Source organism: Dendropsophus ebraccatus, chromosome 1 (genome assembly GCF_027789765.1).
Source record: "Dendropsophus ebraccatus isolate aDenEbr1 chromosome 1, aDenEbr1.pat, whole genome shotgun sequence".
Classification (NCBI taxonomy): domain Eukaryota; kingdom Metazoa; phylum Chordata; class Amphibia; order Anura; family Hylidae; genus Dendropsophus; species Dendropsophus ebraccatus.
Window position 1 is genome coordinate 141,284,884 of NC_091454.1, and position 13,065 is coordinate 141,297,948.

The 13,065-nt window shown below is 40.6% G+C and overlaps 1 protein-coding gene across 5 annotated transcripts in view; it reads left to right on the forward strand.

Moving 5' to 3' along the window:
- The window catches only part of ALPK3 (alpha kinase 3), a 109,466-nt gene that overhangs the window by 48,643 nt on the left and 47,758 nt on the right, over positions 1–13,065 (forward strand). For 3 of the 5 annotated variants that reach the window (XM_069980376.1, XM_069980366.1, XM_069980358.1), the window contains 2 exons: positions 5,844–5,873; positions 8,466–8,587. In XM_069980376.1, the coding sequence (XP_069836477.1) occupies positions 5,844–5,873; positions 8,466–8,587 (152 nt within the window). Of the gene's footprint in view, positions 1–5,843; positions 5,874–8,054; positions 8,225–8,465; positions 8,588–13,065 lie in introns of those variants that run through there. The other 2 variants (XM_069980393.1, XM_069980383.1) reach the window with 2 other exon arrangements.

The window sequence follows — 13,065 nt, forward strand, 5'->3', positions numbered from 1 at the left end:
TTTGAAAAGCACTTTTTATTCTTGCTTTGTATTTTGTACATTTTCTTTGTATGTCTTTATTTACATTTTTTCTTTTCTTAGTGTGCTTTCACACTGTGAGGGGGGTTTCATGCTGCGAGTTTAGCAGTGAAATCCACTGCAATACTCAGTACCATTGCAGTCTATGGCCCAGCATACTTGCAGTGTATTTACGTTCCACTGGGAGAATGTAGTGATAGCCTTGTTTAACTAATTAACTGCCAAGACTGAAAAAATAATAAACAGCCCATGCTTATCTGCCCTCGCTCCCTCGCTCGTCATGCTTCTGCTTGAGTCTCTGGGATCTGGCTCACTGATGGCCTGCCCAACCAATCACTGCGGGGTCCCACCACAGCTAGTAATTGGCTAAGTGAGCAGGGAGCCAGACACTGAAGCAGGAGTATAGGCTGTCACTACATTTTGACTGCAGAATAAAAAAAATGCTGTGAGAATGCAGGACCATAGGCTGTATCGGTACTGTATTGTGAAATTTGCAGCATGAAATCCGCTGTGAACACGCTTCTTGTGAAGGCACTCTTAAGCTTCTACAGTTTGCTATATGGGCTCTACTTGTATACTGCCTACATGATACTTGCCTGCAAACTGCCTTGTATATGCTCTTCTTTCTATGTTCAGCCTGAGTGACTTATCCTCACGCAAGGCTCCCCTCCACTATCCAAGCTGGTGTGTAAATCTCCCCTTGTTGCTATCTCTAACAGTGAGAGAGAAGAACACTGTCTGCCAGACTTATCTTTCTCTAATTAGCAGCTAATTGAAGACTATTTAGAAAGTTGCTTCATTTTGCATTCAGGAAACAAATCAATATTAAATAAAATGCGAAGGTGTTCGTAGCCACCTTTACATAAAGGCCCTATTCCACAGAACGATTATCCGGCTTATTTAGCCGATATCGGCCATTACGGCTGATAATCGTCCCGTGGAATAAAAGGCAATGATCAGCCAACATCATTCATGTCGGCTGATCTTTGCATCATTTGTCTTTCAAACAGGTTGAAAAACAAACGACTGTGATAGCAGCGACCGCCACTATCCTCTATGGGCTGCTCGGACGATCTAACCATCACCCGGGCAGCCCCCCGCAGCTTTCCGCGGCCCCTGCTGCACTCACCTGCTCGCTGCAGCCACGTGGAATAGGGGCGGCAGCGAGTGGGAAAAAGGAGCAAACGAGCACTGATAGCGATTGTTTGCTCCCCGCTGTCGGCCCGTGGAATAGGGCCTTAACTCAGAGGAACTTGGAAGTGCTTTTGTTTCAGCTTTGCTTTTTTAGCATATGTGGAGCTGAATACCAGGTGCATGCTCCTACTAGCATAACTCCGTTAGAGCATTAATAAATCATGTATCCAATAAAGGTTTATTTGATTTATTCCCCTGGACACTTTTGATAAGCCTTAAAATTTCACCCCAAAATCCTATTTATCATAACTAAGCTTTACACTTGTATAATAATACTACTGCTACTACTACTACTGCTAATAATAATAATAATGCCAGTTCTTATAATTTATATGCAAATCCCTATAACTATATTGGAGGCCTGGCCTGTGTTGACTACAGTTACAGACAGATTACAAGAATCTGTTGACTGTCACAAGGGAACAACTGCTCCTGGCCCAGAGGACTGAAGATATGTCTATACATGAGATGGACTGTCAATGTGTGCAGTGTTTGCTGTTAAATATTTACTTGTCACCATGAATACTCTCATATTTAGTGATAAAACGTCATGCATGTTATACATACCTTGTAAACTTCTAATGGTTATTTGTTACTAGCCTCACTCATTTTAAGTTATTTAGTATGATCTAGCTAATCCATCCAAAGGAATACATCTACTAAAATCTAACCAATAGCTAATGATGAAATTTATATTCATTTGGGTCCAGAAGTATTTATATAAGCTGTAGTTTTGTATCTGCTCAAAGAGACAGTGATATGAGTCAATACACTGTTTATAGCAGAGCTGTACCAATCCCCTGACTCACTGACTGTTTCTTCTGTGCTCAGATTCTATGATGTGTCCTATGTAATGCAACCTGACATTTCTGTGTGTAAGAAACCTCCTACAAGGAGACTGCGGCAGTATCTCATATTGTACTCTAACTGCCAAATGATTTAGGAAGTGATCAACGATTACCAAATACGCCCGATAATCGTTTAGTGTAATAGGACCATTAGTTCAGGGCAGGCTCTGCTTACTGTCACCAGGTTTCCTGGCCTACTTTTGCACCTAATGGAGCAGGGGACTCCTTCTAGATTTTTACCACCCCACTTATGGATTTTCCATGGTGATGTATGCTGATGTCTGTGTAATGATGCAGGTCACTTTCCAGGCATATGTAGCTTTATTAAATAGCGGAAATGCTGCGCCTGCTGTGTGGTTTTTCCAATATACAACCATGGGGAGTGCACAGGAGTGTGTTCCACTCCCTGGCCGGCTGAACTTCCAACTCTTTTTCACTTCATGAACTATAGAGAAACGAAAACGTTTTATTTGATCAACAGCCAGGGAGAACACGGTGTACATTTTGTATGGGGCTGCATAGCTGCTGACCAGCCATTGTGTCCAAACAGACCATTGCCTATCTGGAAAGCTGGGCAATTTGCACAACCATACCCTGCATGGCAACTACTGGCTGGCCTCTTTGGCAAAATAATATTTTCTTCCACACTGAAAAATAGTTTAGGAATGGTTTGGGGAGTGTGACAAAGACTTCATGGTTGTGACTTGCCCTTCAGCTTCGCCAGATTATAATCTGATTAAACTTCCATGGGATGTGCTGGTAAAACACATGGGATGTGCTGGAAATAAGATTCATGGAGGCCTCACCTCACAGCTTACAAGGCTAAGGGTGCTATTACACGTAACTATTATCGGCCATACTTGGCGATAATCCTTTCATGTAATAGCTCATGCTGAAAGGCAGCGATCAGCCGATATGCACAATATTGGCTGATCGTTGTCCTTCAGCATGTTTTATAATTTTGACAATGATAGCTTTGGTCTGCTGCCCTTCACCCTGTGGAACAGGAGCGGTGGCAGCAAACAACTGCTTTCTTCTATGGGCACCTGGAGGACCTAAAGGTCGTCTGCGCAGCCCCTCCCACCTCCGCTTCTCTTTGCTCAATGTCTGGGCATGTAATAGCACAGACAGTGAGCGGGGAACAAGGAGGAAGCGAGGGCTAATTCCTCCTGTAGATCGTTTCATCTAATATAGGAATGGGGAACCTTTGGCCCTCCAGCTGTTGCAAAACTAAAAATCCCTTTATGCCTGTCCAGGAATGATGGGAGTTGTAGTTTTGCAACAGCTGGAGGGCTGAAGGTTCCCCAACCCTGATCTAGTAGGACCCCTTAAAGATCTGCTAATATCTTGGTGACAGGTTCCCACAGGACACCTTCAGAGGTCTTGTGGCGTTGATCAGAATCCTTGACTGCATGCGAGGGACCTATGCAATATTAGGCAGATGGTTTTAATGTTGTGGGTAATTAGTGTGTGTATAGTGTATAAATCATATACTTCAGCTTCCAGCCATTATATCATAGCAGCCTGCTTTATAAGCTACTGAACACATGTCTATGGTAAAGTTGACAGTGTCTTTGGTTACTTGAGGTGAAAGATTTAGAAATAGCAAATGTTCTGTCAAGTCTGGCAGCTAAAAGGGAAGAGGACAAACTTGCAACAGAGCCAAGTATAAGGGCTAGGTTACATGGCAAATTCAGTCCAAGCTCTAGAGAAGCTCTCCATACTTTATTTTCATTGCTATATGTGCATCTTCCTAGGTTCTCATCCTGAGATTGGTCTTAAGTATAAATCATACTGATGAAGTGAGAAAGTTATTCTACCTTCTGTCACTATCCGCGGTTGCTATGTAAAAAAGCTTTATGTCAGTCTGTCAATGGAGATTGGTTGATTTAACATGTACACAATTTATTTCAGTAGAACATGTAAATGTCTGAAATATCGTAGAGTGTATCATTAGAGAGAAAGGTGCCAAGTAGGTGCCATGGCCAGTCAGTATTACAGATCAAAGATTATTCTACAGTGCTGACTGCCCAGCTTACTTGTTGCCATAAAGAGCCTAGCCCTAAGCATGCAGCCCTGACATACTGATACTATTGCTAAGGAACATACAAAGGAACTATCTTAAAACATATCACAGCCAAGTGATTTGAACTTACCCTGCCCACAATGGATCTGAAGGAAATGGGCAGCATGTGGCATGTGGGTGACATGAGGCAGGAAGGCAACACAAAAACTATTTAACAGAATCCTCTGGTGCCAAACTGTTGCTGGTGTATAGAGCAACATGGTTGTGTGTCAGAAAAGACAAACATCTTATTTGAATATATAAATCTGCCTCTTTGCATCTCCTACTGAGTTCAAAGACAGCTGCAGGGACAATCCAGAGGCCCTGGAGCCGTCTGTGACCTGAGTGGGATCTGAGTGATCTCAGGTTCCCAGCCACTGAGGGACGTCACTGTCACAGAGCGAAGATTGATGATCGGTGACCTAGGCAACAAGCAGTAGTTAATAGGCACAGATGCAAAAGTAAGCTAATTTGCTAATTAAAAGCATTTGCAAAATTGATTATTTTTGCATTATCTAACAGTAAAAATAATTTTGCAAATGACAATACATCTTTAAATGGGGTCTGCAATGAATGGGTACATTACATCTTACATCTGCTTGGCATTCCCACCATGCTGCTCAGCACCCACAGTTAACAGTGAAAGGGGCTGGACGCAACTGGTTCCACTCACTGGGTAGTGGCTGCCCCTGGTTATTGCAGCTCAGTTGCCATTCACTAGAACACAGTGAACAGAGCAAACTGCTTCCAGCACCATTCATTGTGTAGTGCAGGCGCTGAACAGCTGATTGGTGGGGGTGTCAAGTGTCAGCACCCCACCGATCGATGACTGAAACATAGAAACATAGAAGATCGTCGGCAGAAAAAGACCACTGGGTCCATCTAGTCTGCCCTTATAGTAGTTCCTTTCTGATTATCTTAGGATAGATATATGTTTATCCCAGGCATGTTTAAATTCAGTTATTGTAGATTTACCAACCACATCTGCTGGAAGTTTGTTCCAAGCATCTACTACTCTTTCAGTAAAGTAATATTTTCTCATGTTACTTCTGATCTTTCCCCCAGATAACCTCTCACTGTGTGTCACTGATGACCTATTCTGTGGATAGCTTATTAGCTAGTTGTTCCCGAAAAATCCTTTAAACTCCTTTATTGCTATTTGCCATTACTTAGAGAAATGTGCAACGTTTTTCCAGACGTTATATATAGAGTATAACTTAATCGGGGGATTTTATTTTATTTTTTTTCAGATGAATGGAAAAGTGCACATGAACAGATTTTGTTGGAATAAAGCTTTTTCTGTGAATTCTGTCACTGTATAATTCACTTTTTTCCCTGCGTTGACACTAGAGCCCAAACTACCTTCCAAATTTTAAGGAAAAATATGGCTGTATTTTGGAATGTAGAAGACTGAAAAGGGTCCAATTTACTGTGTGGGAACATAGCCTTAACCTGGAGATCCATCAGAGGAATATGATGACATATTGTACAAACCTCTCTGCTCATGTACTCACTTGCTCTTTCTCTTGTAGTATAACATTTAGAACCGGTACAGCTTCATATGATACCATGTCTAAAATGTACTGTACATTCTGTCATTTTGCTTGAGAACTAGCCAATGTCTAATGTACTAAATAGCTTTTTTATCATTGCCATTCATCCACTAATGCTTCTCTGATTAAATGTCTCCTAAATGTGCCGGTTTTCGCTTGCTGCAGTCGATCCAGTGGCAGTCGGTACTCTGCAAGGTAACATTCTTACAAAATGGCTTTTCTTTTTAGTATGCTATATATAGGTTAAAGTTAATAAAATCGATGGGGGAGATTTATCAAACTGGTGTAAAGTAGAATTGTCTTAGTTGCCCCTAGCAACCAATCAGATTTCAACTTTCATTTTTAAAGAATCTGTGAGGAATGAAAAGTGGAATCTGATTGGTTGCTAGGGGTAACTGAGCCAGTTTCACTTTACACCAGTTTAATAAATCTCCCCCTATGTGTTTTTGTTTATTAATTGATTAATTTTGGGGAATTTTTAGAAAACTGTGTGTGAGCCTGAACCAGAATAAGGTACCTTAAATCCCTGCCACTACATTGCCACTGGCACACTGGTGATGTGATGACTGAGGCCATTCACAGCAGTCACCGCTAGCATGTATGGCATATGACCACCGATGTCAGTGATTGCTCACAGTGTTTGATGATTATCACGATTACGTGATTATTGCAGGCCTGAGGGAGAACATCGCAGTGGTGGTGAAGTTGTAGGGATTTACAGATGGCTGAAGGTTTTTATTTTATGTAGGTTCTACCACTGGAGAACTTTTCTAAAAATCTGTATAAAAATTTTAAAACATGTCTATTATTTTATATACTGAGAGAAAATTATAAGCTATATTCACACTAATGTCTTCAGCAAACCCATATGTTATGATAACTGATTCCAGTTTTTATCAAGTTTTCTAAGCCATTCAATAGCACTTTGAAAGTTGCTTCATAATAATGCAATTTCCAAATATTTTAGTCAACTATTTTGTAACTGCAAACCACAACTAGGTGATCACTAGATTTCATATATAATGTAGCCTTTTTCACACATATATAATGCAATGACATCTTTTAACAGAGACTTCAGGCTCATACACATCCACAATTCAGTATTATGTCCATAGAATTCTAAGGACTGTATTTTTTGTTCATGTACCTCCAAGATTCAGGGAAAATCAGAACTGGGGCATCCTCTTTTGTATTACAACGTGCAAGAGCCCTGAGCTCTAAAACTTTTACTGTATCATTGTTATTTTATACACATGCTTTCTAACTGAAGCTTCATGCATATGGCTTTGCTTGGCAAGGTGGCATATTTGGGAAGGCATAAAAACACAACTTTTTATTTCTGGCTGACGACTGTTTACTAATAGAATATTGGGTGACCTAATACTTAACAGGCCATTAAAAAAAGATTTTTACTAAAGGAATTTTTCAGAACTAGAATATGGATGGCCTATCCTTAGGATAGCCCAACAACATCAGATTATTTGGGGTCTGAATCTAAACACCTCCACCGATTAGCTGAATGAAGGGGCCATGGTGCTCCAACAATTCCTTTATTGTTTATGCAAAAACAGGGTCAATGGAGCCTCAGTTATGAGTCTCAAAACACAGGAATAGCCAAATATCCCTCCTAGGAAGAGGCTTAAAGGGCTATGTATCAGGGTGGTTTGGTGATCTTCCCACTGGGTGGCACCCCTTAGCAAAGAGTTTTCCTCCCAGGAGGGATATCTGGCTATTCCTGTGTTTTGAGACTCGTAACTGATGTTGCATGGACCCTGTTTTTGCATATTCAAATTTGCAAGGGGAAATGTATCAATGGAGACGCTTGAATGAGAGTTATACTGGATTTTGTTTTTTGCTGATCTTCTTGAGCTCAGTGATTGTTGTGTTTTCCTTTATTGTTTACCTAGAACAGCTCCATATTTTTTATGGTTGCTGTACCTGGTATAGCAGGTCAGTCAATTGTATTTGAATTGTACACAGCTGCAGTAAACTGAAATACCAGGCATGGCCAGTCACTATTAAAGCGTACAGAGCCCTGCCTGTTAATAAATAAAAGGGACCCTTCAGTCAGCTGGTCAGCTGGATTGTCAAGACGTGGTTACCTACCAGTCTGATATTTATGGTTAATCTATCCTGGAAAAACACTTTAAGATGTTCATTTCTAGGGAACTATACTGAAAGTAGGCATATCAGACCAAAGAGCATGAGGGAGATTTATCAAACATGGTGTAAAGTGAAACTGGCTCAGTTGCCCCTAGCAACCAATCAGATTCCACCTTTCAATTTTCAAAGAGTCTGTGAGGAATGAAAGGTGGAATCTGATTGGTTGCTAGGGGCAACTGAGCCAGCTTCACTTTACACCATGTTTGATAAATCTCTCTCCATGTCTCTAGATACATAGCCCTCTTGGCTCCTCTTTACCTCTGGACAGCATCATACTGAGTCCCGACACCATTCCGTGTCAGTAGTTTGAGTCAGCTGCTCCAAATTTCCCCTTGCTGCTAGACAGCATCAAGACCCAGCAGGTCCGAAGAGGTGTCAAGAGTGTAAGCTTATTGGTTCCCCACAAAGCCGTCATTGTTGGTCAGCTTCCTGTCTACTCGCCTCCTCTGTAATACGGGCAGCTGAACAGTTGTGACAAGTTGTGCCGCCCCACCACCACCAAGCCCCACCAAAGTAGCCAGCATCTTGGGTGCTTGCATCTACCACTGTCACCCTTATGTGTGTTACTTCTGCAGGTACAGTAGACATTTGTTTTTGATACATGCATTTTTTTTTAAATTCCAGGACAACATTCTGCAGTATAATATCCCAACTAACTGAAGAGACACAGCCATGTTTTGAGACAACACTGAAACCCAGGGCTGTATCAGAGGGGTCAGATGCTAAGTTTATCTGTATGGTAACAGGTAAGAAATTACTTAGGTTGTCCATTAATTGTACTGTCTTGTTGTCTTATTAAACGTATATTGTTTTGGGGTACACTCTACAACACAATTAGTTAAAACTGTTCTTTTTTTTTTTACTTTATTTGTAAAAACATACCCCAAGAATGCAAGAGTAGAGGGCAGTAAAACTCATATGCATATGCAAGTCAATAGACATTAAAGAAGGTGTCAAATTGAAAGATTTCACGCTGCAAATTAACAGCGAAATCCCTTGCCTGTCATTTTCAATTAGATTACATACTTGCAGGGGGATTGTCATCCCGCTGTGAGAATGTAAGTGACAGCCCCCTTAACCCCCTGCTGGCCGGAGCATACGTTACCTGCTCCTGCACTGCCCAGCCGCCACTAATTGGCTGAGCGGGACATCCAGACCCCAGGAGCCCCCGGAGCAAACCGGAGCATGGAGCAGGTATGCTCTGGCCAGTGGGGGGGTTAAGGGGGCTGTCACTTACATATTCGCAGCGGGATGTCAATCAAACTGGCCTTAACCCTTTCCTGGCAGCTGCTAGCAATTAGGTTTTAGGAGGAGATATGCAGTCAGTGTGCACCCTCTATATCCAGTCAGGTGCCTTCCAGGTCACAGTTTAGAGAGGAAACCAGAAAGAAATCAGAAGCATAAAGAAGAAAAATGGTAGTGATGTAAACTAATTTACTAAAAACAGCATATTTGTTCTCTTTTACATCTATGTATGTGGTACACCATGTAACTATACCTTCTTTGCTTTATGACACCACCACTTAAACTGTAGGAGACCAAAGTCATGGCGCTTGATAGAGCCCAAAGTTCCCTCTGCCTCAGAAGATAACACTCAATCAAAAATGACATAATAGGTGGGGGCCTTGTTAGAGATTTTCCAATAGGGGTCCAGAAGACTAAAGATATGCCTGTTCTTTTTTCCCCTCTTTCCTCTGCAAACCTAACCAAAATTCAGATGACTGGTGAAAATTTCACTATCCAGTCCACTGCTTTACTAAAAATGGAAGGTCTACCAGCCATATCATTTAAAGTTATATTATAGTCTTAAGAAAGTTTTACCTATTAATTGAATAGATGGTGATAAAAGCTAGATAGATGGGGCTCCAAGCCCTGGACTCCCCATAATCACTATATTGGGATACCCCTGTTCACAACAACTAAAAGCCTAGGGTTAGAAAGGGTGTCACTGTGTATGCTTGACTTCAGTTTCATTCAATGTTTTAAAATAGTTGTAACAGGTGACCGCTCTGGTATGTGGTGGGTGTTTCTTTGTTAATTTCTTTTCATGGAAATGTGTTCTTGTTTTATTAAGTTTGCTCTGTTTTTTTTATTTTTTTTATTTTACTAGCAAACAGAAATGTTACTAAAATAGGTTTTAAATGTTATCATGCTTTTCACTATGTGGAGCGTATATAGATTTTAGTCATTTGGAAGGGAGCTAGAAGCAGCAGTTTGGGCATATGATGATGTTTTTTGTTTTTTTTTCTCCCTTTCATCATTGATTGAGTCATTGGTATATTTTATAATATAATTGCTTGGATCAGGCTTAAAAGAGATTAAATAAAGTCTGTAATTTTTTTTTATTCACACAATTTATGGCTTAAGTGGCAGTCTAAAGACCCGAACTGAAAGGCGTACGCTGGAGTTAAACTACGTCCGGACGATCTACGTCCGGTGTACCAGCAGCAGCGAGCAGGCATAAATCATGATAAATGAGGCGTGGGAGGAAGCCATGCCTCCTTCCTGCCTTGCTGCGCCCCCTGATACTCCCCTGCCTGCCCATCAGGCAAGCGGGGAATACCGAAGGCCTATTCCAGGGAGAAGGGGGTGAAACTGCGCCTTCTCCCTGACTTACACGCTGGCCGAAGGTTTCAGAAAAGTCCCCAAAAGTGTCTATATTATACTAATATGAGAACAGTCTTTAGGTTCTAGAAAGTCGCTGAACCGCAGGGTAAATTGTATGCTGCAAATGGAGATAAACCACAATCCAATAAGTAACTAACAAGAAATGCAGGCTACCTTAAAACCAGGAAAAGTTAGCATACATGATGAGGCCACAATAAAAAGGTGACATTATGAAGGAGTAGAAGGGCTGAAAATATTATCATTTAAATATATCCCTGCTAATCCCTTTGGGGTTCGGAAAATGTTTATGGGTTTATCAGAATGTTTATGGGTTTTAAATGCTGTCTCATGATTTGGTTAGTTTGCTGTTATTGAAGAAATCATTAACTCTGCAGTGTACTAGATAATTCTGCAGGAAAATGTTCAGTTATCAGCTCTTCGGAAGACAGGAAAAATTATTCATCAAGACAATGTTCCAAAGCACTAAATCAAGTCATGAACTGAGGGGGACACAGAATTAATTTTTTCGATTGGCCTAGTTAAAGTCCTGACTTGAACCTAACAGAGATGCAAACCTATGAGTGTGTCTCAAAGCGGTTCTGTAGTGGATTAAAATTCCTCAGAAGTAATATGAGAGACCTACTGGAGATTATAGGAACGATGGGGCAGAGGACATATACTTTCTCACATGGGTAGTGTGAGGTTATTGGATAATTTAATAAATGCAGTTATAATTTAAGAAGGTTGTTTTGGGGGAGTTTGGTCAACCATTTTGGGTAAAAATCTGGGTGAAAGGGGTGAAACCTTTTTGTTGTGTAATGACAAATATGAACAATACACATTTGGAAGGGGGTAAGTACTTCATACTGCTTATCTTGTTCATAAAATAGTTACATAAGGAGTAACAAAAACCTCAGAAGATTATCAGCAGCTCATTCGCCACCTGGCAAACATTAGTACATGACTAAAACCTGTTTTCAAACTTATAGAGATAATTCTGATACTTCCCTGTAAGATAATAGCTGCTTAGCAAAGATTATATGGATCGAGACAATGAAATGGATCTTTGGAGAATGCAGTGATGCAATCATGCTGCTGCTGGATAGAAGGGGCAAAGAAGAGATTTTAAAGCTGGGGCGAAGTGGTGGTAGATCAGATTTCAAACACTGACGTCCAAAGATAAACTATCCACAGGAGTAGCTTGGCACCTGCTGCCTGTACTGACAAACACACTAACCTATTTGGGTCATAGAGTTTTATGTTATTAGTTACTGTGTTCAATGCTAGAGAGCCTTATACACATCCATAAAACTCTCTTTTTAGATTTTTTGTAACCACTAGTTATCTAACCTCACATAAATGTTTCCCTTTACTGGTAATGAAAAAATAATTTTCAGTAATAGTTTCTGACTGCATCAGAAGTTGTATTGGTATTTTGGTGCCCTTCCCAGATTAGATAAACAGCAGAATCACCTGCAGTTTTGTAATAGCTGGAGAGTGAAGGTTCTTCATCCCTGCTCTAAATAATAGTCCTCTCTGTCCTACCTTGTCAGTAGGTTTATGCTGACCTATTTAAGGGTAGCATAAATTAGTACAATACACTACAATGTTCTGTGCAGCTGATTCAGGGATATCCTCCTGAATAACATGGACTAAGCAACATTATATGCATGTGCTAAGTAGTGCTGGATATTCATGAGCACCAGCAAACTCTGCCCACCAGCTGCTGATTGGCAATTATGTATGCATGCTGTGGATGGGCAGTCATCTGTTAATCTGCAGCTGGATGGTAGGGATAGTGATAGGCACAAAGCTCATTCTCCTGCATATTAGAACAGCTGAACAAAATTATGTAAGTAATACATTGTCCTGTTCAGCATTTCTGTCAAAAATGTATGCTGCCCTCGTTTAGGCAGCATCAACCTACTGACAGATTCCCTATAAGGCAAGGTTCACACTGCATCAGTGCCACGGCCCTTTTTTGAATCGCAGTGCAGTTCCCAGACATGGCGCAGGTCTTTTACTGGGCACCGGCCGGGGCTGAAGATGTGGCTCCATTGACTCTAATATAGCTGCTTTATAGAGGGGCCGGGGGTGGTACATTCGCTTTAAGGTGAATATACACCTTCAAGAACCGATGGCTGAACAAACAGAAATTCACTTGGCTTGTTTTGAAATCTACAATAATTTGTTATATAATAGAACAAGTTGTTTAATAAACTCTTAGTGAGCCATGTTCTAGGATCTGAGAAGCTGTCATTGAACATGATGCTCATGCGTTCTGGTGGTTTTATTACCTTCTGACTTTTTTAGTAGGAGCATTATGTAACCAATAGATGCCATATTGTATTGTAATTTATGTTAAAATATATTATATACATTCAATGGGGGAGCAAACTTTGGACAGAGTATTGCAATGACAGGAATTTGAATATTTGCCTTAGGTGAAAGAGACCTAAATTAAATTGCTGCATTACAGAACTTTTGCTAAGCACAAGTAGGTAAAAAAAAAATAAAAAAAAATTAAAAATATATATATAGACACATTATTTCATCTGGATTGGAAAGTTAGAATTTGACAATTGCAAATTTCTTGATTAGTATTTAAATGTTTAAT